The 27,254-nt window shown below is 46.2% G+C and overlaps 1 protein-coding gene across 4 annotated transcripts in view; it reads left to right on the forward strand.

Annotated features, from left to right (window-relative positions):
* The window catches only part of TTC7B (tetratricopeptide repeat domain 7B), a 247,880-nt gene that overhangs the window by 163,175 nt on the left and 57,451 nt on the right, over positions 1 to 27,254 (forward strand). For all 4 annotated transcript variants that reach the window (XM_032344681.1, XM_032344682.1, XM_032344683.1 and 1 more), the window contains 2 exons: positions 18,569 to 18,685; positions 26,001 to 26,098. In XM_032344681.1, the coding sequence (XP_032200572.1) occupies positions 18,569 to 18,685; positions 26,001 to 26,098 (215 nt within the window). The remainder of the gene's footprint in view (positions 1 to 18,568; positions 18,686 to 26,000; positions 26,099 to 27,254) is intronic.

Raw genomic sequence — 27,254 nt, forward strand, 5'->3', positions numbered from 1 at the left:
ATTCATGGTGGTGTTCCCCACACGTGGATACCCAGTTGTCCCCGTGTCATGTAGTGAAAAGCTCCCTTTCCCTGTGGCTCCACGTGCTCCTTTGTCTTAAATCAGATGCCCGTATGTGGGTGAGAGAGTCGGTGGGGAACTATTTCTGACCTTTCTACTTGGTTCTTTCAGTCAGTGTGCCCATCTCTGTGTGATTACCACTTTATTATTGTCATCATCATCATCATTATTATTACTATTATTATTACAACTTTATTATATGTGAAGTATGTCCATCCCTGTATCTTGCTCTTCAAGAGTGTTGTGGCCATTTCAGGCCTTTGAGTTTGCATGTAAGTTTTTGAATCAAGTTTGTCAAGTTCAACAACAGCAACAAAATCTGTTGGGATGACATTTAATCTAATAGCTTGGAGAGAATTCTATATTTGTGACAGTGGGTTTTCCAAACCATGGCCATTATATCTATTTAGGTTTTTAAAGATACTTTTTAATGAAGTCTTACAATTTTTCATATAAATATTTTGCCCTTTTTTTTTACTAGATTTATTCCTAGTTACCCAAAAAGTTTTCCATTTGATACACTGTAGGTATGCAGTCTTTTTTTTTTTTTAAATAAAATTTACTACCTACTTGTTGCTAGTGTATAGAAAGGCAGCTGATTTATGTACATTTTTCTTGACCCAACAACTCAGCTAAACTCTTGTTAATTCTAACAATTTATATGTAGGTTAGTTTGGACTTCCTATACAGATGACTTTCTTCTGAAATAATAAAATTTAGTTTCTTTATCTCTAATCCTTCAACTTTTTAAAACTGGCCTTACCAGACTATGTAGGACCCTCAACTCCTGGTTTTACTAAGAGTTGATCTTTTTCAGTCATGAAGTGATACTGAATTTTATCAAATGCTTCTTCTGTATTTGTTGAGATGATTATATGGTTTTGTTCCTTTAACCTGGGAATGTTATATTACTTGATTTTTTTTTAATAAAAGATTTTATTTATTTATCTGACAGAGATCACAAGTAGGCAGAGAGGCAGGCAGAGAGAGAAGAAGGGAATCAGGCTCCCTGCTGAGCAGAGAGCCCAGTGTGGGGCTCGATCCCAGGCCCCCCCGGGATCATGACCTGAGCTGAAGGCAGAGGCTTTAACCCACTGAGCCACCCAGGCACCCCCTTATTACTTTATATTTTTAAATGTTAAATTAACCTTGCATTCCTGGAATAAGCTCAACTTGATCATGACATATTAGCTTTTTTTAGTAGATTCAGTTTACTAATTTTTAAGGAACATTTATATTTGTTCATATGTGAAATAACATGCCATTTTCCTTTCTCACTGTATATGTGTCAGGTTTTGGCATCAGGGTTGGGCAAGCCTCATAAAATAAGTTGGAGTGATTCTTTTTTGTGTGTTTTAGAATTGTTCGTGTAAGATTGGAATTATCTGTTTCTAGAATGATAAGTTTCACTAGAATTTGCCTGTAAAACCATCTGGGGCTGGTCTCTTTTTCTAAGGAAAGGCTTCTTATGCTTTTACAAAAATGATTATAGGATATTCAGGTTTTCTGCTTCATTTTTTAAGCTATGTAAAACATAGAAGCTAAAATATATATAACGCATATATATTTTAAGAGTTTGTCCATTTGATCTAAAACTTAATTTTTTGGCATGGAGCTGTTCGTGTTTTTTAATTATCTGTTTATTGTCATACAGCACCAGCGGTTAAGTCTTTTTCTTTCCTAATATTGCCTAATGTGCCTTCTTTTTTATTTTCTTGAATAGCCTTGCCAGAAATTTGTCTGTTACGTTGACCTTTTCAAGGAACCAACTTCTTTATCGTCTCAACTATATATTTACTTCTGTTTCATGAATTTCTGTTCTTATTTCCAACATTTCCTTTCCACTTTTTTCTTTGAGTTTGTTCTGTTTTACCTGGTTTTCCTTCTTAATCTCTCAAGTTTGGTGTTTAGTTCGTTAATTTTTTGTCTTATTTTCTGACATAAATATTTAAGACATAATTTTCCAAGTGCGGCTTTAGTTGTAGACCACAAATTCAGTATCTGAAATTTTTATCATTTCGTTCAAATCATTTTAAATTTCCATTATTCTTCTTTGGCTCCTTCGTTATTTTAGAACTGTGTTTTCTAATTGTCAAATATATGGGGTCTTTTCCCCCACTTATCTGTCGTTAATGAGCTTTTAACAACTTCACTGTATTGTGTTCAGAGACTGTCATCTTACATGAACTTGAAACGTATTGAGAATTGTTCTCTGGCCCAGCATATGGTCACATCTTATAAATCCTCCATGTGTGCTTAAAAAGAATGCTTTCTACATTTAGGGGTACATTTTATACATTTTATTAGATTAAGCTATTAACTCTGATATTCAGATCTTCTTTATTCTTACTGATGGTTTTTGTTTGCTTAATTGGTCAATGATTGAGCAGAGATGTGTTGAAATCTACCACTGGGATGGTAGAGTGTCCTATTTCACCACATAGTCATAGCAATGTTTGCTTTATATAGTTTAAAGCTGTGCTCTTAGGTGCATATAAATTTAGAATTGCTGTCTTCCTGGTAGATTCAACCCTTTATCTTTATGTAATAAGTTACATAATTCATTTTGACTCAGAATCTCGTTTGGATGCGATCCACACACATCCACAACACTTCTCTACATTTGTGTGTCCATTTACAGATACACATATGCCACATGTGTGTGTGCATGTGTTTGCACATGCATGCTTAATCTATCTTTCCTCATTCTCCTACCTTGAACTTTTTATAGTCTAATGTTTTAGATTCACTCTTGTGCTCATTATATACAGCTGTTGGTTTGTTTTTTTTTTTTTAACTCAGACTGACAGTCTTACCTGGAACATTTAGTTCATTTCCATTTACTGTAAATACTGGTACATTTGTGTTAGTATCTCCTCCTTCGGTGCTTTCTCTTTGTCCTGCCCTTTCCTTCATAGTCTATCCTCTTCCTTCCTTCTTCTTTTAGGTTCATTATGTTTTTATTATGTGTTTTTTTTTTTTTCTTACTGATTTGGAAAAGAAGCATTCTGTTTTGGTTGTTGTTTAGTGATTATCCTAGAAATTTTAGTGAGGGTCTGTTGCTGGCACACTTTTTCAGTTTGTTTCTGAAAATATATTGGCTTTACTCTCAAAAGAGCTTTTCCAACTGGATATATAATTCTAGGCTCACATTTTCTCACAGCACAAATGATGCTGCTCCTCTTGTAGTTGTTGAGAAGTCAACTGTTTGTTTAATTTTAGATCATTTTAATGTCATCTGTCTTTTCTCCTTGGCCACTTCCAATTGCCGTTGTTGCCGGCGCTGTATGTTCTCACTGTGAAACAGCTCAGAGTGGCTTCTGCTTGGTCGGAGTCACTGGGCTATCTTAAGCTGCAGGTTGATATTTTTTGTATTGTTTATCATTTTTAGAAAATTCTCAGCCATTACTTCTTCAAATACTTCTCTTAACAGCATGAAGTTGGGGTTTGCTTTTTTGCGGGGGGGGGGGGTAGGCTCCACACCTAGCATAGAGCCCAATGCAGTGCTTGAACTTGAACTTGTGACGCTGACATCAAGGTCAGATGCTTAACTGACTGAGCCCCCCCAGGTCTTGTTTTTTATTTAGTCTGATAATTCCTGCCTTTTGTCTTCAATGTTTAGTCCATTCACATTTAATGTAGGTAATGCTATGGTTGGATTTATGTCTACAGTTTCTCTCTGTGTCCTGTCTTATTTTGTTCCTCCTGATCTGCCTTCTTTTTCTGTTGAAAACCAATTTTTGTAAAAACCCTTTAACTATTAAATACCTAAACAAAGGAATGAGAAATTACTTGCTGATGGTGTATGAAATACCTTTAATGCATTGCAAGTTTTCCCCAAAGTAAAATCTAACAAAGAACACATTTTTATATTGAAGAGGGTTTATAAATTCAGGTGGATTCACTATCTACTGTACTTGGTAGAGGATCCTTGACATACCTTCTTTTGAAATGCAGCTTTGCAAAAATTTCCAAATTGATGACTCCATTTCACTTAGTGTTTTTCCTCATTGGCCCAAGAAGGTAGAAGTGGTTGCCAGGTGACATTCGGGACAGTCATCTCTCCTGAGGACAGTACGGCAGTCTGTCAGCCAGCGCTTTGATCAACCCCTTGCAGACTTTGTGTCTCTGCCACGGGGATTCATTTTTAGATAAAATATTGGGATGAGAGCTGATAATTTGTTGCTTTTTGTCTTGGGAAAATATATCAGATAGTATCGTACATACAGTGACATCTGAGAACCGTAGTGTGACTGGAATGTTTTATTCTGATTCAGCAAGCCTCACAGTGGCCGTGAAGTACAGGCGCAGCTGGATTTAGTCTCTTGCCCTGAGACAAATCATGGTTACTCAACTTTGCTAATTACAGATTATTAATTGATTTGAATTTTAATCTTTCTAATTTAAACCGTTAAATGTGACATGAATCATAAGAAAGTATTTTGGAACCTTTAAGGATACAAATCCAAATGGCACCACTGAGGTGTTTTGATGACTCTTTTAAGTATGTTTTCTGACCCATAACTTTGATACATGAGGAGATACTAAAACAAGTCCTCAGTCACCTGGCTAGAAGACCACCAGTTCCTCTAAACACTACTGTGTATGATTTTCTACTCTTGCACCTGGAGAACAGATCCTGTCACGTGATCACAGTTCTTTTCATGCCAACAGGAACTAACTATGGAAAGAAGCGAACATATATAACATTTATTCATTCACTCATTTAGCGGCGATAACCAGTAGCATCTATATACCACCTTGGTATAGACAACTCTTAGCAGCACTTAACACATTTTTTTAAGTGGGTTCCACGCTGGCCCCAATTCGAAGCTTGAACTCACAACTCTGAGATCAAAACCTGAGCTGAGATCAAGAGTCAGATTCTTGGGGGTGCCTGGATGGCTCAGTGGGTTAGGCCTCTGCCTTCGGCCCGGGGTCACGATCTCGGGGTCCTGGGATCGAGCCCTGCATCAGGCTCTCTGCTCCACAGGGAGCCTGCTTCCCGCACTCTCTGCCTGCCTCTCTGCCTACTGGTAATCTCTCTCTCTGTGTCAAATAAATAAATAAATAAATATATTTTTAAAACAGAGAGAGAGAGAATGCTTAACCGACTAAGCCACCCAGCTGCCCCAGGAAGTAACAGATTTTAAACTAATTTACTCATCATGAGAACCACAGTAGATGATATGATCATACCTACAGATAAGAAAATCAAGGCACAGAATGGTAAACTAATTTGTCCAAAATTACCCACCTGGTCAGTGACAGAGTCACGATTTGAATCTGAGTGGTCTGGCCTCAACATCTGTGCTCTTGACCACCACTTCTGAAGCTTGGAGTTGCTACCACATTCCACATGCCATGCCAGATATCAGAAATGCTGCCACAAATAAGAGAAAGACAGTTCGTGCTTTCTTAGAGCTAGCAATCCACACGAACAGGATTTTTCTGCTGTCTCCCCTGTCAATCTTAGCAATAAACTAGAAAACATGGTTAGGATCATTCTTTACTCAAGTGGAGCATGTATCTCATTTTTAAAAAAATCATTACTTGGCAAGTAAGACTGCCTCTTTCTCACTCTGTCCTACTTGCATTCAATTTAAGTAGAAATGTGATACCGAGTCATGTGTTGATGTAGTGATTACTGAGAGGCCTGGTGCTGTGGGCTATCGTTGTGCCTGAGCTGAATGAGGCAGTGAAGAACATGCCCATTAAATCTGCACTTGGTAGAAAGCTGGGCCACAAAGAAGAGTTGTTCTCATTAACTCAAGAGAAGTAATCCGTGGGTACCTGAAGGGTGTCTGGGAAGGATGAGTGCAAGGTTACCGACCGAGGGATGCCTGCCTCTCAGATACAAGTTGGAGAAGAGGATCTTTGGGCAAAGGAGAGTGGGGAGCCCCTCAAAAACACCATGGATCAAGGTGGAGCAAGTTCAGTGGTACACTAGCACATTTAAAGTCGATTTGCCACAACAAAAAACAACCCAAACAAAAAATGGGCAAAGTAACTTTTCTCCAAAGTAGACATCTCTCCAAAGTAGTTATTCAGCTGGCCAATAAGCACATGAGGGGTGCCTGGGTGGCTCAGTGGGTTAAAGCCTCTGCCTTCGGCTCAGGTCATGATCCCAGTGTCCTGGGATGGAGCCCCGAATCGGGCTCTCTGCTCGCTGGGGAACCTGTTTCCTCCTCTCCCTCTCTCTCTCTCTCTCTCTGCCAGCCTCTGTGCCTACTTATGATCTCGTCAAATAAATAAATAAAATCTTTTTTAAAATAAGCACATGAAGATATTCTTAGCATCATTAGTCATTGGGAAAATGCAAATCAAACAGTGAGATACCATTTTATACCCCTTAGGATGGCTGTTATTCACACACACACGCACACACACATGACAGAAAGTTGCAAGTGTTGACAAGGTTGTGGAGAAACTGGAATCTTTGTGTTCTGCTGGTGAGAATGTAAAATGGTGCAGCCACTGTGGAAAATAGTATGACAGTTCCTCAAAAAATTAAAAATAGAATTACCATATGACCCAGCAATTCCACATCTGGGTAAGTACTCAAAAGAATTAAAAGCAGGAACTCAAATAGATACCACACACCCATGTTCACAGTGGCATTATTCACAACAGCTAAGAAGGTAGAAGCACCCCACGTGCCCGTTGATGAATGAATGGACACACAAAAATGTGATACATACATACAGTGACACATCATTCAGCCTTAAACAAGAAGGGGATTCTGACCCAAGCTACCACATGGATGAACCTGGAGGACATCAAGCTAAGTGAAAGAAGCTAGTCACAAAAAGACAAATTCTGTGTGGTTACTCTTATATGAGATTCCTAGAGCAGTCAGAATCCCACAGACAGAAAGTAGAGCAGGGTTGCCGGGGGCTGGGGGAAGCGGAGAATGGGGAGTTATCATTTAATGGGTTTGGAGCGTCTCAGTTTTGCAAGGGGAAGAATATTCTGGAGATGGGTGGTGGTGGTGGTGGCTCAGCAATGTGGAAATACTTAATGCCACTGAACTAGACACGTTAAAATGAGAAATTTTATGTCATGTATATTTTACTACAGTTTAAAAAAAAAAAAATCATCTTTCCAACCTCTCCCTTTCGACATGTTTAGTGATGGGAGGGTTTCCAGTGTTCTTGGGAGGTTGAGATGAGGTGCCTGGGGGCCTGTCTGCTCCGGGAGTCTCTTGCTCTGGGTCATGAAGCCAGCACTCTTCTGGGAGGGGCTGGCTAGAGCAGGGAAGAAGCCTCCCCCTGTGCCAGCCTGTTTAGATAATCTTTCTGTGAGGTCCTGGGTCTCTGGCCAGGGTCCTTGGGTCCTTGCCCTCAGTGAATGTCCATGCTTGTTAAGAGAGACAGAATGCCAAAAAGGCAATGAAAAATGGCTTAGAAACTGAAAAACTAGGTTTTTGAGGCAAGGATAGAAGAAGAACTGGAAAAGAGGAAATGAAAAATAAATGTATTTGAAGCCCAATTGCTTATGAGAAGACCCTCCCTTCTCCAGGGAGAGGGATGGCCTTGTCCCCAGGTTGGCAGTTGTGCCAGCCCAAGCTCTGCTCCCCAAGTCCACATGCATGCGGCCAGTCCGAAGCCCTCATGGGAGTGTCCTGCTTCCCTTCCAGAGAGTTCCCCTCTTCTTGGTTATTTCAGGATAGGCGGGAGAAAAAAGCAGGACTTGCCACCCTCTCATCAGCCACAGGAGAGAGCTCCTCAGGAGGCCTGGCAGCTGGGACAGGCCAGGGTAGGACAACCACACCAAAGACATCTATCCCCAATGGTGGCATGCAGAAGGTTTATTTATTTTGGTGCTTTCCTTTACAAGATCTCAAGCTCTTCTGAGTATCTCATTCAACCACTCTGAGTATGGAGTATCATCTTCAGGATTCATGCAAGGTGTTTCCTGAAACATCTGGGTTCCCAGCACCTAGCCCCATGGTCGGCAAGCTGCAAGCATGAGTACATGTTTGTGCAATAGGTGGTTGAAACTGAAGACCCTGAGAAGTCATCTGGGAGCCTTAGTTCATAGCTAAGCATATGACTACCTGTGTTTCTTCTACGGTCCATTTTGGACCGTAATTTGCCAAGTTTGCTATATAAAATAATGAGTTCTGCTTACTGCATGTGGGGCATAGTAAAAGCACCCAGCCAACTGCAAAACACATCCAACAGTCCAGATATACAATTGAATGTCAGTGCATTCATAATGGTCTTTTTGCATTTTAAGGTCATGAAAGTTTAGTATTTACTATTTGTTTAAAAACAAAACAAAAAACACCTGAGAGGAAAGAAGATACAGAAGACAAGCTCCACATTTATCCCATGAGTACTCTCCTGGGAGTCCTGAGCCAGAAACAGCTGGTCGGGATCAATAACCCCACCTACAGATGATCTGATTCACTGTCCTTTGAATACCTCTCTAGTTAAAGGTCAGAGAGCCCCCGCTTTCTGCTGAGGCCGAGGAAAGCAGCATTCCCGCCTTCATGCCACTCACAGTGACACGTGAGGAATTATTCTGGAAGGTACTGAGTTCCTCAGAGGAAACAAAGATTGCCACCGTGGCCATTGGCACCCCTGGAAAGCAGGGCCCTCCATGAAAGCGCCAGCCCCCAGGGACATGGGTCCTGCTTCTGGTCTCCTACGTGCTGCTGAAACAAAGCCAAATAAAACTAAATCCAACCCTTCGTGGCATAGTCCATGAGAACACGCAGGACGTAAAGTCAGAGAATGTGGGAAATGTGCAACAGGCTGGGATTCACAGCCACAGTTCCCTGGTGGAAGGACTCCAGATCCCAGAGAGAGGCATCGTCTACCTGTGGTCCCAGAGAGCTGGTTCAGTTTGCCGACACCCTGCCTGGTTTCCTCCTTTCTGGCTCCCATCCTGACTTTGAGTGGAGGGTGCCATTTCGATCCCACAGGGCCTGATGGATCCCTCTGCCTTCGTCACATCTGGCTCTGGGCTATTCCCCTTGGAGGATCCCCATTCTTTTGGGCTCTGCCATCACCCACTAAAATAGGCCCACATGTCTCCTTTCTTCACTTGAGCCCCCATCCTCAGACCTGAGACTATGGGGAAATCGGGGCCATGGGAACTGAGTCAGAACTACAGACAGGGAAGCGCTCCCGAGGTCTGGCCTTTGGGGAGGGGCCAGTCAGTAGTGTTACTTCAGGCTCACTGCCTCCCCCATTTTGGAAATGACCAAGGGCTTTGTGGTTCAGAGAGAATAAACTGGTTTTTGTTTGTCAAGCCAGATCATTTGATGGGAAGACTTACATTCAGATATTTCCTGATCACATGTTTGCTTACTAGATGGTTCCGGGGCCAAGGACACTTGCTGACCAGCTTCCTTAGTGAAGCAGAGGGCAGGGCATCCCCCCACCCCCCCGCCCCCGGGAGACAGCGCTCCAGAAGCAGTCCTGACCGCCCACGTCCACGCTTGGCTGCTTTGTGGATGGCACCGCGTGAAAGGACTCTCTTCAACAAAAGTGCCAAACGTGGACACTGAGGGAGGTCCTTGAGACATGGGCAATGTGATTCCAGGGGTGTTTTCATTCACCCCGTCTGTGTCATTTCCAGCTTGGGTGCTAGTTCAGTCACTGGTCCAAGTTGGGATTCATAGCCGAACCGGGAGCAAAAAATGAGCCAATCCCGGGTTTCTTGAGGTGATTTATTTTAGCTAAATATGTCAGTTGTTTGTTTGTTCTAAAAATACCGCTAGAAGGAAGGGGGCGTATTCCAGATTGTTGACACTTTGACTGAAATGAGAAGCGAAATGTAACTGATAGGGGATCTAACAGGAGCTCCTGCCTGTCACGAAGAGGACGCTGGGTTAGGATACCGGAGAGGCACAGCCGAGTTCTCGCACACGGGGGTCGGTCCGCCGCAGCACCCACCCCATCGGGGACGAGGGGCTGCAGAGTTCTGGAGAGCAGGGCTCCTGCTCCAGATACCTGAGTTTGTTAAATATGTGTGGGGTCCATCTCCAGGACCCAGCAGACCTGGAAGCCTGGCCCGAGATGACACTCAGGGTGACAGCGAGGCCAATGTAGGGACATGCCGAATAACCGCCCAGATGGGCCGGCGCGCGTTAGGCAGCATCTCCTTCTTGAACAACTCGAGATCTTAAAAGTGGTCAGAATTTTAGAACTTCCTCAGTGGTTAAAAACTCTCAGACAGAAGTTTGTGGGTAAGCCATGGGGTCAGTTCCTAGACAGGGCTTTGACCCTAGAGAAGAGCCGCACTTGTCAAAACCCCCTTTGGTGCTTGTGTTGGCAAACTGGCACGGAGTCGGCGTGGGCTTTAGGGTTTTACAAAGACAACCAGGTACTCAGATTTGACTCCTGAAAAGCTTGTAAACTGGGGGGTTTCTGTCTGGCTGCCTGTGCTTTGACATTGGCTCACTGAGTCCTGTTAGGTCAGCGTACATTTTAAAAATGTTTGGATTTGATTACCTCTTGGGTAGGCGGGCACGACTCCAAATGCTCCCGAACGTCTCGAGCTTGGCTCCTGTTTACTTGCCTGATTGTGGAAGACATTGGAGTCTTCTGTCCTCAAAGAGGACTCCCAATAGCCGTGGATGACCGCTCAGGGCTCTGAAGACTCAGGGTGCCCTGTATGTGGGTGACCGTGTGAATGTGCCCCCTGGGTTGGCACACTGACCCTCCCTGGGGACATCTCAGGAAGGACCTGGACCAGGTTCTAGGGCAGCCATCAGAAAGCCATCCCGGAAATCTCTCCAGAAGGAATGGAAGTGTTCCGTTCAAGATCATGGGTAGAGGCCCCCTCCATTTGTGGGCTTAATGGAAGTGGTTGATCAGAATTCCCACTGAATTTAAGCATAAAATACTCCCAGAATTCTTACTGGAGTAAAATAAATACAGGTAGAATTTCTTAAGGGGAGGGACAGTTATGGGAACTCTTTCCTTTGGAGGTCTTCTAAAAAATCAGCATATTGAAGGTTTGGATGGAGAGTTATGAACCAGAGTGGGGGTTCCTGAACTTAAATTTGCACACAGATCACACGGAGTCATGTTACATGAAGATTCTGGCTCACCAGGTCTCAGGGGGCTTTGCACTGGGGGCTCACTGAGGCGGCCAGCCCCAGACCACACTCCTGAGTAGTGAGGCATTATAGGGACCGCTCAAGACCTTGTCCAGCTTTGGATTAATTGGAAAAATCTATGTATTTTTTCCCCTAATGAGCCAGTGTACAGTGCGTCAGTGCAGCAATGAAGTAAGCCAAGTGGTCAACGAAATTGTCTGTTTCCTGCATCACAGTTGATAGATGGACCATTCATTAAGGTGATGTTTACTGAATGTGCCCCATTAGTGAGTCCCTGAGCAGTATTTGATGTCGAGTGGGAGCGGTGCCGTGAACCGGTTCCTTACTGCCCATCGCTTCCAGCAACTGTCAGAGGACCCTCAGGACGGTTTGAGGCTGCAGCTCTGGGGCCGGCAGAGCTGTAAACCCAGCATCATCATCCAATCTTGTGGTGGAGGAGACTCTGCTGAACTGTGTCAGCCCCAAGGACTCCCCGGCCAGGCACAGTATGGCTTTTCAGCAACAGTGACTCAGCCCAGAATCAGAGGCTGCTTTTTTTGCCAGGAACACCACCATCTGGGATTGGATTGTTTTGACCCCCAGCCAGGAGAGGCTCGGAGACCAGCACACAGTAGGCCATCAGGAATGTTGGTGACAATGACATTGAGTTAGATTTCCTTCTTGAGAGCCACACTGAAACCTGGAAGAAACCCCTCGTTCTGCTCTAAGGGGTTGGTTCAATCTGTTTGGCCACATTTCCCCTGCCTGACCAGCGAAGGGCTGCTTGCTTCTGGGTCCTTTCAGACTTGGTTCCCAGCTGACTCATCTGGCTTCAAATTGCCATCTATCTCCCCTTCATCACCACATGCTTTTGGCACGTCTCTTTTGATTTCTCCTGCCGTTCTGATCTATGGCTGCCAACCATCTTCTCAATTTAAAATTCCATTTCAACAAACCTGTGCCCCCCACACCGGCCCCCTCTGCCCAACCTGTTTCTTTCACCTGGTGACTGAGTTGCACTTTCTTTCAGGTGACCCTCCTCAGCTCCCAGGTCAGGCTCCCTGGAAGGGAGAGATGGGGACGGCATCCACGGTCCCCATGGCCGTGGCCTCACTTGGGCAGACACCACGTGCTTTTCTTCACAGCTGTTTGGCGTCCCTGCCTACATTCGGCAGAAAAACAAAGAGCAGGCTGGGCCCAAGAGCATTCCAACCCAGGCCAGCACAAAATACCAAATGTTCAAGGTTCCCGTGATTTTCATTCTGAATCAGCTGCCTTGAAGACAGCATTTACAGATCGGCTAATTAGTGTGGGGTTTGTGTACTAATATGCATGTTTCCTCCTTGATGCACTTAATGAGCACATTTTTTTTTTTATGCTGCCAGATAAGGTCGGAGGGAATCATTAATTTAGTATTTCTCTAAACTTTTCTTATTTACTGTCATCGAGAGTTCTTCACCAGAAAGCTTTGTAAGGCATATTAAATTTTAGCATTTAGAAATATCTACCCTTAGGGCCCCTGGGTGACTCTGTGGGCTAAGCATCTGACTCTTGATTTTGGCTCAGGTCATGATCTCGGGATTATGAGATTGAGCTCGGTGTCGGGCGTGGAGCCTGCTTAAAATGCCCTCTTTCTTCCTGTCCCTCTGCCTGTCCCCACCTCCCTCTCTGGCAAAAAAAGAACAAATAAAAGGAAGGAAGGAAGGGACAGAGGGCGGGAGGGGTGGGAAGGCAGGCAGACTGGCTCTTCTACCATTCTCAGGCCCCAGTCTTCTGGCCCAGATCGCAGACACCACTCCGGGGCATATCGTGGTTGCTCACACCTCCTTGACGATGCTGGAGATGTTGTCCATCTGCCCGCCTGAAAGACCCCTCCCCAGCACCCCCCACCCCGTGAGGGTCCCACTTCTTCTCTGCAGTCTTCCATGACCCCCCCGCCCCCGCCGGCAGAGTCTCCTTTTGTGCTGCTGTAGAATTTTGTCCATATATCCGTTCATCACGTATCATGTGTACAGAACACTCGACCATAAGGGAAGATACCATGTCTGATTCCCCTTTGTCGCCTCAAGGGCATAATAGGCACTTTTAAATGATTGACAAGGGGTGCCTAGGTGGTTCTGTCATTTAAGCATCTGCCTTTGGCTCAGGTCGTGATCCCAGGGTCCTGGGATCAAGCCCCGTGTCAGGCTCTCAGTTCAGAGGGAAGTCTGCCTCTCCCTCTCCCCTGGCTCATGCCCTCTCTCTCTCACTTTCTTTCTCTCTATATATATATCTCTGTCTCAAATTTTAAAATAAATAAATAAATAAATAAAAACACATTAAAAATAAATAAATAAATAAATAAGAAAATGATCCACAAAAGGGTGAACAGATTTGAATTCATTCTCAGGTACATTGACATATAGGTGCTCAACGGCACAAATACAGGATTTTAACAGATTGAAAAAGACATTTTATAGATATGAGGTGAGGAAGGAAATAGCGTTCTGCCCGAGGCTGGGGGTCATCGAAGATGTCAGACAGTGGGGTTGTCACAGTTGCGCGTGGGAAGGGCCCTGCGGGGAGGACTTATGGGAGGTAGATGCAGCACCTTGAGCTGAGTGGGAAGATGTGAGGGTCTACATTGAGCTCACAGAGTGGCTCTAGGGTCCGGCAGGATGAAACTAAACCAGACTGTTCCTCTGGACATGAGTGTCAAGTCATTGGGGGCAGTTCCCAGGGAGTCAGGAAAGTCTTCCTGAGGAAGATCATCAGATATCAAACCAGGCCCTGATAAAAAGCCATTTTGATATGTTCCCTGAGGTGCCTAAGGACAAGTCACGATGCCACACACCCCAGAGCTTTGCCGCGGGGTGTATCTTCTTTCTAAATTCTACACCAAGCCGAACGCAGCTGTTCTTTCAACAAGTATCTTGGGAGTCATAAGAAATTCCAAAAATAGGGTAAAATATTATTTCCCTTGGGTTTAATGAAAGTAAAACCTTGATTAACTGAATCCTTCAAATGACTAGAATTTTACGTGCACTGAACTTTGGGGTGAGAGAGGCAAGTCACAAAAAACTCAGGCCAATGTGATCATTTTTTGAAGAAGTTCACGTGATGTATCCTAGGAACAGTCCCCCAGAAGCGCAGCCCCATCTTCTGTGGCCACGCTCGAGTTCCAGGGCCATAATCTGTCCCTAAACCGGGAATCCTGCCTCATGTTTGTGGCCAGGTCTTTTCTTCTGCTTGGACTCTTAAGTTGTTTGAGGGCAAGGGACTATATTTTAATACTTACTTTAAATTCACACAGTAACGCAGGTCTTCGCATTATCATAGGGTCTTACGTATTTGGCAATGGATTAGAAAATGCTGTCTATTTTCGTTAACATCAGGAGTGCAGTTAGAATATTTTAAGTCACTCTTCCTTGTTTCTTGTTCAGTGGATCTGGGTTCGTAGTTCTGGTCTACCAGAAACTGGCATTGTGAACTTAGGCAAATTACTGTAGATCTAACCTGCAGGGTTGGTATAAGAATCAGCGATTAAATATTTCAAGTGTCTGGCAGCAGCTGTTGTTCTTAATTTGCTTGTCTTGAAATCAGAAGTTTCCTGGCTTGTCCCTTATTATTCCAGGGTTGAGAGGTCTCTATTTTCGTATTTTCTGGAATTGCATTTCCATTTGGGAGCTTTAGCTTCTAGTACCTAAGGTTGGCTTTACTGAGGTGGGGGGATGGAGGTAAGCAGTTATTTGACCTGGAAGATGAGTAGATGCCTGAAAAACAGAGATGGGTGGAAAAGGTATTCCAGACAGAAAGAATAATAGCATGTGCAAAGGCCCAGAGTCATGAGGGAGAATCACATGGAAGAAGCCAATCATGGCTAGAGTGGGAGATGTCCACGATGGACAGTAAGCAGACCGAGGCTGAGCATTTGGGCAGGAGCCAGATCAGGAACAGCATTGTGTGAGATGCTAGATTTGGGCTATCGGTAACATAGTCAGATTCATCCATCAGCAGGCTTCTTCTATCTAGTCTTCATTAATTTCCTGTAAGTTTCAGTGAGTCTCTGAACGAAAACTGTTGTAGTTAGGTTGATGAACTTTGAGCCAGATATAGGGAGTAGGAGTAGACCACTTTCCCAGCACATGGCTTCTTACCAAGAGAAACACCTTACTTAATTCATGGCCGGTCTCTGCTGCTGTTGCCCTGTAGACTGTTTGGGCCTGCAGTCCCTTCCGCCTGCTCATTCCACATGCAGGAATGTCAACGATGCTGGTTTGTCCCAGGCTTTTTCATGACTTCTTTCTTTTCTTTTTTAAGATTTTATTTATTTATTTGAGAGAGAGCGGGGATGGCAGGGAGGGGCAAAGGGAGAGGGAGAAGCAGGCTCCCCAAAGAGCAGGGAGTCTGATGCGGGTCTCATCCCAGGACCCTGGGATCAGGACCTGAGCCGAAGGCAGTTGCTTCACCGACTCAGTCACCCAGGCGCCCTCTTTTTCATGACTTCTAGTTTTGTCCTCTGGGTTTCCTCAGTAGGTTGAATCTCTGATATCTTTGGACATCAACTGCAGCAAACCAGTGCCAATCACTGTTTGTGTTCTCTTCATTTCTGTGCTAATGTGGCATATGCCCAGCCCGATGTTTTCGAACAGTCTTGAAATGTGTGCACAGGGTTCAGCAAATACGAAGACAAGCATCGCTTGTCCTGTGTTCAGGACGGTCTCTGCCCATATAGCCACACTGAAGTTTGAGGACACGATGAGGAGGAGCAGTGTCCCAGAGGCGGTGCCTCTGTCTCCTACTCTTATTTGTGTATGCAAGAGAAAACTGGGTTCAGCCTGTCGGGGCCCCCCATTCTGCCCATCATCTGGGAGGCACCTGACAGCAGCTGCCAGGCTTTGCTTTTGCTCCCCTGCCCATGTTTTCCAGCTCGTTCTCTCTGCCAGTCTCTCTGTCATGCTGTTCCTCCTGCTTCACTTCCAGGTGCCTTTCCCATCATTTGTGCTCAGCAGTTCTACTATTGTTCTTCCTGTCTGGTTCTCTGAAATTCAGCCCACACCTTTTCAACTCCATATCCTGAGTCAAGTGTTTGAAAGCTGTTATTTCATGTTAATTAGAAGTTCTTTTTCCAGCCAAGAAGCCTTGCATGCAACCGTTCCCCCAAATTGAGGCTTAGAGACAAGCTCTGGCATTCTGTACTTGGGGTACAGTTAGAGGACAATTGGACAGTTAGAGCCACACACCACCACATGTAGGGCAGCCTTCCCTATGACCTCACCCCCTCCCTGGGGCCAGTGAACTCCAAGCTTGGCTAAGCCAGAAGAGTTTGCTGTGCCTCCCAGAGAACATCACCGCAGTCCTAGGTGGGATCTTCCTTGGCCAAAATTGCTTGGCAGGAGGGTCTCTGATCTCTGAAAAAGTCTCTGCCAAATGCTGCAAAGTGACCCTTTGGCAGCTTCTCCTCCCTTTGCAACACACTTCCCAGTTGACCCACATTTGGTGGGAGATTGTGATGCAAAAAGGCTCCTACCACTTTCTGGACTGGTGAAGACCTCCGCAGGAGCTGGCACCTGGCTCCTAAGAAACCCCTCAGAGAACTTGCACATCTTGAAATGTTCTTGAGCAGAAGGCAAGCCCTGGTCTCACGTCTAGCCTCAGCCTTTACACCCACCTGCTTGTGGCTCAGGGGTGTATCCTTGCCCTCACCTGGTCCATTGCCATCATCCCTGGTGTCCACAGACCCAGGCTTGAGGAGGCTGCAGCCCTGAGCCCTCCCAGAGCCACCAGCAGCCCCTTGGGCGTCCTCTGTTCCATCTGGAGGGAGTGGGTGGTATGAACCCATTCCAGAGTTTGGGAGGTGATGCATTAGGACCACCCTCTTTCCATCGCCCACTGAGAAAAAAGAGACTTCCTCCAAAATGCCTTCGATTGAGACCATTACATCATGCGTGGTTGAGGAATTCTCTTGTTATGTCTAACTTAAATCACTGGATATGCATTTCTTAGTCTTCTGTGGTTTGTAGAGAAAGTCAATGAGCAAATGTGGATCTTAGGCCCCCCCAAGCCTTACAGCACAATCCTAGGCACTGTGGAAGTGAGGGGGTGGTATTCTATTATGGAAGAGAGATAAATACCACCCACCAAGAAGGGTCCTTACACACCTTGGTTGTGTTGTGAAGTGGCACAGAGGAGGTCTTTAATAGGCAGGAGCTTCTCCCATCTCTTTCTTCTCTGTATTATCATTAACAGCAAACACCAGCTAATGTGATAGAGAGTAGAGTAGACAGAGATGTAAGCGTGGTATTATTTGAGGAGGTGGGGTTGTAGCTGGGCTTAGAGTTCAGGAAGAATTTAGGAAAACAATAGGTTCATACAGATCAAAACTGAGGACACAGCATGTATATTCATAGAGTTAGGAAAGAACCTGGCCTTTGGCCAATCAATTATACTCGTAGGAGTACAGGGTCCAAAGGGATGCATGGCACAGAATGAGTTGGTGAGATAGGCGTGGCTGGTGGGCAGGGGGCCTTCAAGGACTCAGTAAGGAATTTTGACTTATTGTTATAAACAGTAAGGAATCGCTGTAGTTTCTTGAGCTGGGACTGAAACTGATTTTTAGAGATCTTCATAAGGTGGTTTCTTAGAGCTGTGCAACTCGGGGGAATAGGCAGACCACCAGGAAGGTATCTGGGCTCATGCTGGGGCTTCACAAGGGTAGTATTAATGAGCTCAGGGACCAGGGGAGCTAAAGTCTTCAGAAAGGCATAAGTAGAATTCACGGATAACCAAGGGGCTGAGAAAGAGAGAACGGTCTAAGCTTATCTCACAGAAGATCTGGACAGAGGGTAGAGCCACTGGTGGTAATAAAAATAGGGAAAAGAGAGTTGGTGATTGTAGATTGAGCTGGTGAAGTCCTAGTCCTTCAGTAGCAGGGCTGGGAAGATCTGAGGGGAGAGCCTGAGCCAGACGCCCCCTTCTTTATGTGCCTTTTCGATGCTTACAAGACTTGTTCACCTTCACATGATGAGGATCTTTGTGGAAAGGGATTTGTAGATCATTTATATCAACTGACTTATGTCTTCCATGTAAATCTGTAAATAAATCAAGATTTGGTTTTAATGAATTTTCGAAGTTTTACAAATAAATTGGTTTTGTTTTAAAAAGCAGGCTCTTAATAAAATCCCCGCGTTCTCAATAAAATTAGCCACTCTGATGCTTTTAAGTTGATCTCAAATCATCACGTTGACTGCACCTGCATCCTGCATTTGCCTTCAATCTACAAGGCCACGTATCAAGCTAGGAGTTCTGGAAACCTTGGCCCTTGCTACCACCACTTCCCTCGGATCAAGCTTTTGCCCACCCCATTCTAGACTGAGTGCCGTCCCTTCCGGGTCTAGGCCAGGCCATGTTGGTGGTTCTGGCGAGACTCTGGCTTGAGCTGTGTTGTTTTCTCCCTCTGTCTCCCCATCACAGACTACTGTTTTCCAAAGTGAAGTTGGAGTCTCTCTGCCGGGGCCCAGATGAGGCGCTCCTCACTTGTAAGCACATGTTACAAATATGGAAATCCTGCTACAACCTAACCAATCCCAGGTAAGAGGCCAGCGAGGCCTGTTTTGCGTGGTTTTTGCATGGGTCCTCACCTCCCGGAGCCGTCTCAGGTGGGCACTTGGCAGGCAGGCAAGCCCCCTGCCCCCCTGTGCACCTCCAGGTCCTCGTGAGCAACAGATAATCGCAGTGGAGCCATATATACTCCATTTGTCAGGGGCTGATGAGGCCCCCAGACTGGGGCTTGCTTTTCTTCTTGCTGCCGCCGTGACCCATGAGGCCCCAGGCCCCATTGATCTCCACCTGATTTCTCTCAACCATCCATTTATTTAAGTTCATGGACAAGTCCTAGCATCTTTGTGGTAATTGATGGATAGACTAGTCAATTACATACTTCAGATGTAGGGGGGGTCTTAGAATAGTATTTAAAAGACCTGCAGAGACAATAGGCCATGTCCTACCAAGGAGAAGAGAGATCACCATGATGGGCAAGATAAAGTGTAATTGTCAAACCATTAAAATCATGACACAAACAAATATAAAATGAGCATGTATCAGAGGTTTTATTTACCTCATTAGCTAACGAGGGAACCAGTAAAATGTTAAGATTCATTCAGAGAAGAATTTGAAAGATAGATATCCTAGGGGCACCTGGGTGGCTCAATGGGTTAAAGCCTCTGCCTTCAGCTCAGGTCATGATCCCAGAGGCCTGGGATTGAGCCCCACATTGGGCTCTCTGCTTAGCAGGGAGCCTGCTTCCCCCTCTCTCTCTGCCTGCCTCTCTGCCTGCTTGTGATCTCTGTCTGTCAAATAAATAAATAAAATATATTAAAAAAAAAAAGAGTTACTGAAATGAATTTGCAAAGAAATGCAAAAACAAAAACAGTATTCTTACAGGACAATGAAATATATGGTTTGGGTTTGTCTTTTTACAGGGTGGAAATCAATTTTGTCTCATTTGCCTGCAGAACAGTAAAATGACCTTAATCAGTTGGAGTCAGTCAAGGGCACACCCCCACCCCAACTGAAGCCGATTAATCGGGGAAAGGCCCCCTAGTCAACTCCCAAGTTACCACTGAAAGACACCCACTAACCTGTTGTGCCCATTTGCAAGTCTTGGGCAGTTTTTCCTGGCATCTATTTAAATTACTAAGTGTGTCCTGCCCTTGGAAGGAAGTCATTTAACGAAAAGGGACCTAATAATCCAAGTGCATTCAGACAACAGCTCATACGCTTGGTGCATTTTTTAAGCTCATAGCAAGATGTACGGACAGCCCACAGGAGGCTCTTAAACGTCGGGAGGCTAAAAATATTCAACTCAAGTCGTAAATGTGTACTAACTAAGGATGTCACTTGCCCCTTACAGCCCCTCCGCCCCCAGGGGGAGGCAACAGGCTAGTGGCTTTGCTATGCAGGCCGCCCGCCCGGGGAGAAGAAAGGTGGGGTGGGCGTTAGGGAAGCAGCTGAGTGCAGGAGGGGTTGCACGTGGGATTTTATTTCAGCCGTTAAAATACTCAAAATCAGGGCCCTCCGTGTTAGGGGACGGGTCCTTGTGAACTAACATTCAGCAGAGTTGTGACCGCAGCTGGGCCTCGTGAGCCGCCCAGTGGGAAGGGAGGGAGCTCATGCTGTCCGGCCCCAGGCCCAGCAGGCAGCCCCATGCCCCTTGCAAAGCTGGAGTCTCGAGAATTAGCCAAGAACCCCCTTCGTAGCTCAGCCCGTGGCACGTGATGGCTCCATGCTCCCTCTTCCTCTCGGTGAAAAGATAATCCTAAAACTGGCCTCTTCCCTTTTGCGGATATGTTCTGAAAATAAAGATCATTTTAATTTTTAAAGAATTCCACTTTTCGGGCGCCTGGGTGGCTCAGTGGGTTAGGCCGCTGCCTTCGGCTCAGGTCATGATCTCAGGGTCCTGGGATCGAGTCCCGCATCGGGCTCTCTGCTCGGCAGGGAGCCTGCTTCCCTCTCTCTCTCTCTCTGCCTGCCTCTCCATCTGCTTGTGATTTCTCTCTGTCAAATAAATAAATAAAATATTTAAAAAAAAAAAAAAAAAAAAAAAAAAGAATTCCACTTTTCTAAGTCTGTAAGCAGAAATAGAAAATGCCCATGTTATGTTCCCAAAAAGCCCCCCACTCCCAGCCTCTCCGAAGCAGCAGGATTTAGGGAAGTCTTGGCCACAAGCGCCGCTAACAGGAGATCCTCCCCAGGCTGGTTGCTTCCGTCCTGGAGCATTCCTTTGCCCGTACCCCCGTTCAGAATGAGAAAATAAACCCATCGGCCTTCATGTTGCCAATTTTCCCTCCGTTCTCCACACCTCTCCCACCTCCCCACATTTCCTCCCACTTAGCAACCAAGAATATTGGATGTGAGGAGAAAAAAAATAGCAGAATTGGAAAGCTTTTTTAAAATACTTAACCAAATGCCTGGGCTGTGTCCATGCTTCCTCCGTTTCCTGAAGGATCCTGCAGGGCCAGAGAACCCTGGCTCCGGGCACAGAGTCTGGAGGGGGTGTGGGGGTGGGCGGGGGAGGACCCATCACCAGTTTGCGAAACTCTTCCCTCAAGGGACTCCCAAAGCCTTGGGGGAGGGGGAGGGGGTGGTAATTGAGCAGCCCCTTATTAAGGAGCTTCCTGATTATTTTTTTAAACTTCATTTATTTTCTTTGGGATATAAATAAATGTTTCTCCTGTAGGCCTTACCATTGCGTAAATCTAGACATCCTCCCCAGTATGGTCAGGTTAGACTCTGGCAGAAGAATAAAGCATGAAGAGGGGAAGGCTGCCTCTGGACAAGGGACGGCATACTTCCTCATTCTCCAGATAAGGCCAACTCTGGGTCCAGCAGCGTCAAATTCATGATCAGGTCACGCAGGGTTCTAGAAGAGAGTAGAATCGCATGAACAAGTGCATGAGAAGCATCCCTGCTTAAAAAAAAAAAATGCAACAAAAACTGGGCAGAGAGCATCCTGGTAGGTTTCTGCTTCCCCTGCCAGGGCTCTCTCATCGCCCACCCCCTCCCCGCTCCACCCTGGACTGGCACAGGCCTCCGCCGCGGTGAGATGATGAGGCACAGAGGGAGATCTGAGCAGTAACGGGCCACGGGGAGAAGAGGCCGAGCTTTCGGTGTCCCCTGCAACTCGTTCCGTCTTGATTTTTGCTTGAAGGAAGATCGCACTGAGCTAGTCGCTGAACCGAGCCTTAGGCGACTCGCAGAGAGCGTTCCACCTGCAGGCTGGGAATGCAGCTCTTGCTGCGAGCGGAGTGGTGGGTGGCATTCTCTCGAGTGTACACTTGGCAAGGTGTGTGTCATTTCAGAAGCCTGGATTTATTTGCTGGGTCTGCAGTTTGACTTGCCTTTAGGAGAGAAAGCTGTCTCGTGTTTCGTCTCTCTCTCAGTAGAAGAGCCCGTCCCTTCAGTTCTCGGGCCTGTTGGCTCAGCTGCTCAGAACAGCGTGACTGGGGGACCAGGGCCTCACTGGAAGGTTCCGGCCGCCTCCCAGAACGGACAGTCAGCGTTTCAGCTGGGGAGGGCAGCCCCCTTCCCTGGGCCATCCGTGTGGGCCTTACCTCCAGTCCCTACATCAGCCTCTCGAGACCGCAACTCTTCTTTCCATTTTATAGAAAATAAGCAAGGCCGAATACATTGCCTAAACGTTCCCAATTAAAGAAGCACTAGAGCTCGGATTCAGGCCCAGGTCTGCGCTGACATCAGAGGCGCCACGCACGCCACGTCTCCCAGTCAGCAACCAACTTCTTTCCCTTTATTTTTGTTTTCTGTTGTTCCCCACTTCTTTCCCATCCCCCTCGCCCCAGCCACGTGGACCATCTCCATCGAGGAGCCATGTGATCGGAAGACAAGGTTTTCTTCCCCAGTCCTATCTCAGTCACTTACTTACAGAGCACTTTAAGTTTTTATTTGTAAAAAAATTACTATTATTTATGTATATACATTATTATTATTTATATATATACATATGTATGTATATATAAATAAATTTTTTTTACAAATAATTTTTTTTATTTACAAATAATTTTTTTTTTTAACAAATAAAAACGTAAAGTGCTCTGTAAGTAAGTGATTGAGATAGGATATATATGCTTTCTTTACTGTAACCTCAAGTTGGAAGCTGGAAACCCCATCTGGTACCGAATAGTCACCCGTGTTTGGGGAAGATTTTCTTTTTACAAAGCGTGCTCTCCTTCCATCTTCCAAGCGGCCCCATAGAGCAGGCCAAGTCACATTCCTTCACAACCCATTTTACTGATGAGAATTGAGGGTCCGGGGTCTTGGGACCTTGCCTGGACTCTTGTTAATCAGCGATGAGGGGCCTGGAGAAAAACAGGCATTTCCTCCTCTCCCACCTGCCCCGCTCTGGCCTCTCATCCCAGGCCTCTGTCTTCCATCCAGTAAATGCTTGCGGGCGCTAGTTCAGAAGCAGGTAGGAGCCCGGGGTTGCCGCAGAGACCCCCGGGCCCTCACCCCAAGCCCACCACCAGCTTGCCTCTTGTGTTGAACAGCCTTTGCGGGCTGTGGAAGGTGGAGGATTTCCAAGAGAAGCTCCCCATTTCCAGTATAACTTGACAGGACCGCCACAGGACTGTACTCTGAATGTTCAGTCCTGACGGCGAACAGAAGTCCCCCGCATGCGCGAGTCTACCTGTGGGAGTATGTACAGCTTACATACCATGGATTTGGGGCTCCTGCCAGTGCCCTCCCCCTAAACCTTAGCACCACTGACTGGGAATGGTTTTCCTTCCCTTCCTGCCGTCCTCCTTAGGAGGCGCTCCTGGCAGCCTCTGGGCCAAGCACAGAAGAGGTGAGGTTCCTGGGCAGTGAGGCGGGAGTGGGTGGTCCCTGCCAAGGGCCCAAGCAGGGTCCCACGGGGAGAGAGGAAGACTTTCGTGAGCGAGACTGGCCAGAGTGAAAGAGGAAAGGAGACTCAAGGGGTGGCCAGGGCCTCCCTATGCCTCTTCCTCCATATCCCAGGGGTCATCACAAAGACAAATCTTGATTGGTTAAGATTCCACATCCTATAAACTTTGAACTAAAAATTGCTCAAAGCAAAATTCTCAATCAGTCACAGCATTCAGAGCGGATACCAGAGCATCTCCATTTTGAATAGGGAATTGTTGCTTATGTTTTCAAAACGAACTTTGAAGAAGAACCAAGGACTCTGCAGATAGCTTCTCAGCTGGTGGAGGGGAAGTAGTTGTTACAACAGTGGGGACGGCTCACAAGTTGAGATTTGGGTTTTAGCAGCAGTTTCTAACATGCAGAGCAGGAGGCCCTTAACTTAGCTTCCCCACACCTACCATTGCACTAGAGGGCTGGGAATAAGTGGTCTTCGGAAAGTGGCCAGCCACATTCACCTCGGGTGTGTGTTTGTAGGTATATGTATTTACGATGACATCTTCTGAATGTTCTGTCCATATGACCTCAGTTCAGCCTCACACCGCTGTGTGTAGGAAAACAATCCTTACCTTCATCTGACAGGGAAAACACTGAGGCACAGGGAGACTAGGACCGGAGTGACCTACTTGTTAGGAACAGACAGAAGATAAGATCCCAGAGCCCTGGCCGGCTTCCAGGACCCAGCAGAACACGTGGCCGCTAATCCTGGGCAATGAGACTTGGTGAGATGGGTCAGCCCAGAGGGTTATGGCCAAAGCAAACCCATCAAAAACCCAGGCAAATCCTTTTTCTGCAATGCCTACCACCTTAACCATGTGCCCTAGAATCCCCAAGACGATGCAAAAAATCACTATATTTTGCGATGACATCTTCTGAAAATCTCTGAGGCAGGGAGCCGTTAGAGTATTCGGGTCATAACTCTTGGTAATATTTTTCTAATAATTACAATAAAAATATATACATGAACAGACCAGTGTGAGAAATATTCAGTCAGTAATGTGATTCATGAACATTTGCAGCTAACTTTTATGTTGTCTTCTGCTCAGAGACAGTTACTGTTTCGCAGTTGTGGAAATAATTAATAGGACAGTTTCCAAAAACTGTGTCTCCAAAGATGTAATAAGTATAGGCTGGCAGATAGTCTGTACTGAAGCAAGTTTCCGTCTGTTTCCTGTGGATTTCTCTAACTACATCACTGGACGTGGAAATTACAGCCTGTGAGCCATATTAAGTTTCATACCAAATCTTGTTTGTACCGCTTTTAGCAACAGCTGCATACAGGAAGGAAATTGTGTCCCTTTATTATAGAATTTGAACTTCTTAACAAAAAAAACCCAAAAAACAAAAACAAAAAAATACCATGCCTAGAGCCCCCCGATTGACAAAACAAAAGAGCTTCAAAGAAAAGCATTATAGACTCAAACCTCATGAGACAGATGTGCTGCTTTTCAGAGCTTCTTGGATGGAATATCATAATAGAAGAAAAAAGAAGAATGCAACTGTTTTTGCTTGCAAGCTTCTCAGAACAAAACAACACCAGAGTCTGTAGGAGCGAAGGTCCCCTGTGTTTCATTCCACTGGGGCCCAAGGTGGTCTCCCATGTGACTACCCAAACAAATGGTGCCAAGCCTGCTCTGTAGTGGGGCTGGGGAGGGGGGATTCAGGGCAGGAAGCTGCCGGCCTGGGAGCTGGTGCCCGAAGCCTGCTGTATGTGCTGTGTGTTCGCAAGGCCCAACATTCTCTGGCTTCCCATCAATGCACGAGTCAGATGTGGGCGTGGGCTGGTACATCCCCAGCTCCTCCAGTGACCAGCAGCTCCCTGTGTGATCTCGTGACTATTAGATAGGCCACGGCTGTGATTGCCCTTTGAAAAGTAGGAGCCAGGGGTTGTTCTCAAATCTAGCTACACATTGGAGCCATCTGGGAAGCTCAGCAAAACGGGGACCTCGCCAGAAATACTGATGCATTTGGTCTGGGGAGAGGCCTTGACATAAGGGTCTTCTAGAAATGCCCTGGGTGTCTTCCCTGGGCAGGGAGGGCTCCAGCTGTAGACCGTTGATTTGTAAGACAGTTCAAGGGAGGTGTGTTTATGGGCTTGATGAGTTCCAAGACTTCCTACACGGAAGGCCAGTCAGTTCCCCGTTAGAGGGCAGACGGAGAACCTGGCTTCAGGTTTTCAGTTTTGTATCTTATAATGACACCAAAGAGGCTAAAATTAGCAAGGGTCTGTGGGTGTGGTTTAAGCGTGTTTGTGACAGTGAACATGGAAAGGGATGCCAGTCCCGGCCGAGCCAGGACACAGGATGCCTGGTAGGCAACCGAGAGGGGCTAAGGAGCATCCCAAACGCGCACAAGTTGTTACTGCACATCAGGGGTCGGTGATGGTTGATTCTGTGTCTCTCCCTCTGCCCCCTTTCCCATGACTGACCTCTGCAGCTGTGTTTTGCAGTGATTCTGGACGTGGGAGCAGCCTCTTAGATAGAACCATTGCTGACAGACGACAGCTTAACACAATTACTTTGCCAGACTTCAGCGATCCCGAGACAGGTGAGAATAACAGACCAGAGGGGACGGAGCGGTGTCCGCGAGCGCGTGGAGCCTGGCCCCGAGTGGCGAGTGGCGTGGGACAAAGACTGCCAGGGCCGGGGCTCGGAAATGCTCCTCACGCTAAGAGGTTAAACTCAGTTGAGGCACGTTTTCTCCAAGTGTCTTTCCAAGTGTGTGTTCACAGTGGGGGATACGCTGGTGCCTGGCTGGCACAGTTCTTTTGAGATCTATTTTACCCCATGCTCTCAAAGCCTCAAATTCAAGACTAAAATTAGATTTTTCACATCCCCATGAAGCTTCCCCTCTGCTTTTCGGTTTCTCCCTTTCTCTTTAAGTTTCAGATCTTGCTGAAATTAGATTTTGATTTTTAATCAGTTGAACATAGGAACATGCCCCCCCACCCCGCCCCCAGCAAAAATGTCCCTTAGGGACACAGGTGGGTCCTGAGCTTCTGATTCTCGTGTCCCCTGAGCAAATGTGTACAACCTTGTCATTTGCGCTTCCACATTTGCCTGAGTACAGAGGAGTAAATACGCCTCTGTCGTTTTCAAAACTCCAGACAAGTAATTCTAATAGTTCTACCGACTGTTCCGTGGCTATTTGGAAAGAAGTTCCCCTCTACTTCAGGCCTCAAAGGTAGTTCCAGAGCGTGATTTGAAAGAAAGCTGGTGCTGTTGCTTCTTCAGCCCCCCATCCGCCCCCCACAGAGGGCCTGTATAAGGCTTGCTCTCCATCCGCATGTGCCGCCTCTTTTCTGGCTGGCTTCATGAAGGGAGCTGCCAGGTCCCTCTCCTGACCTTGTGACAGTCCCCAGCCCCTGCCCAAGTCCTTCCAGATAAAGCCAGAGAGCAGCCCTCGGGTATGCACAGCTGTCTCCCGAAAAATCTTGGCCCTGGCAGGATGGGAGAGAGACCACCTCTAGAAGCCAGCTGTGCTCCTCGCCGAGCCCATGCCCACAGCTGCCTGCAGACTTCATTCCTTTGCTAGGCTCCCTTTGACCAAAGTTAAGGTCAGCTTGAGAAGTCTGATCCCAGGGCCCCGGGGGCTCCCAGCTCAAGAGAGTGTTGGGTCTTAGATGCCACGAATTGCAGATCAGTGCAGGTGAACAGGGCTGGAGGCCACTGCTCAAATTGCAGACTGACAAAGCCACAAAGAA

Source organism: Mustela erminea, chromosome 5 (assembly GCF_009829155.1).
Source record: "Mustela erminea isolate mMusErm1 chromosome 5, mMusErm1.Pri, whole genome shotgun sequence".
In the NCBI taxonomy this organism is placed as follows: Eukaryota; Metazoa; Chordata; class Mammalia; order Carnivora; family Mustelidae; genus Mustela; species Mustela erminea.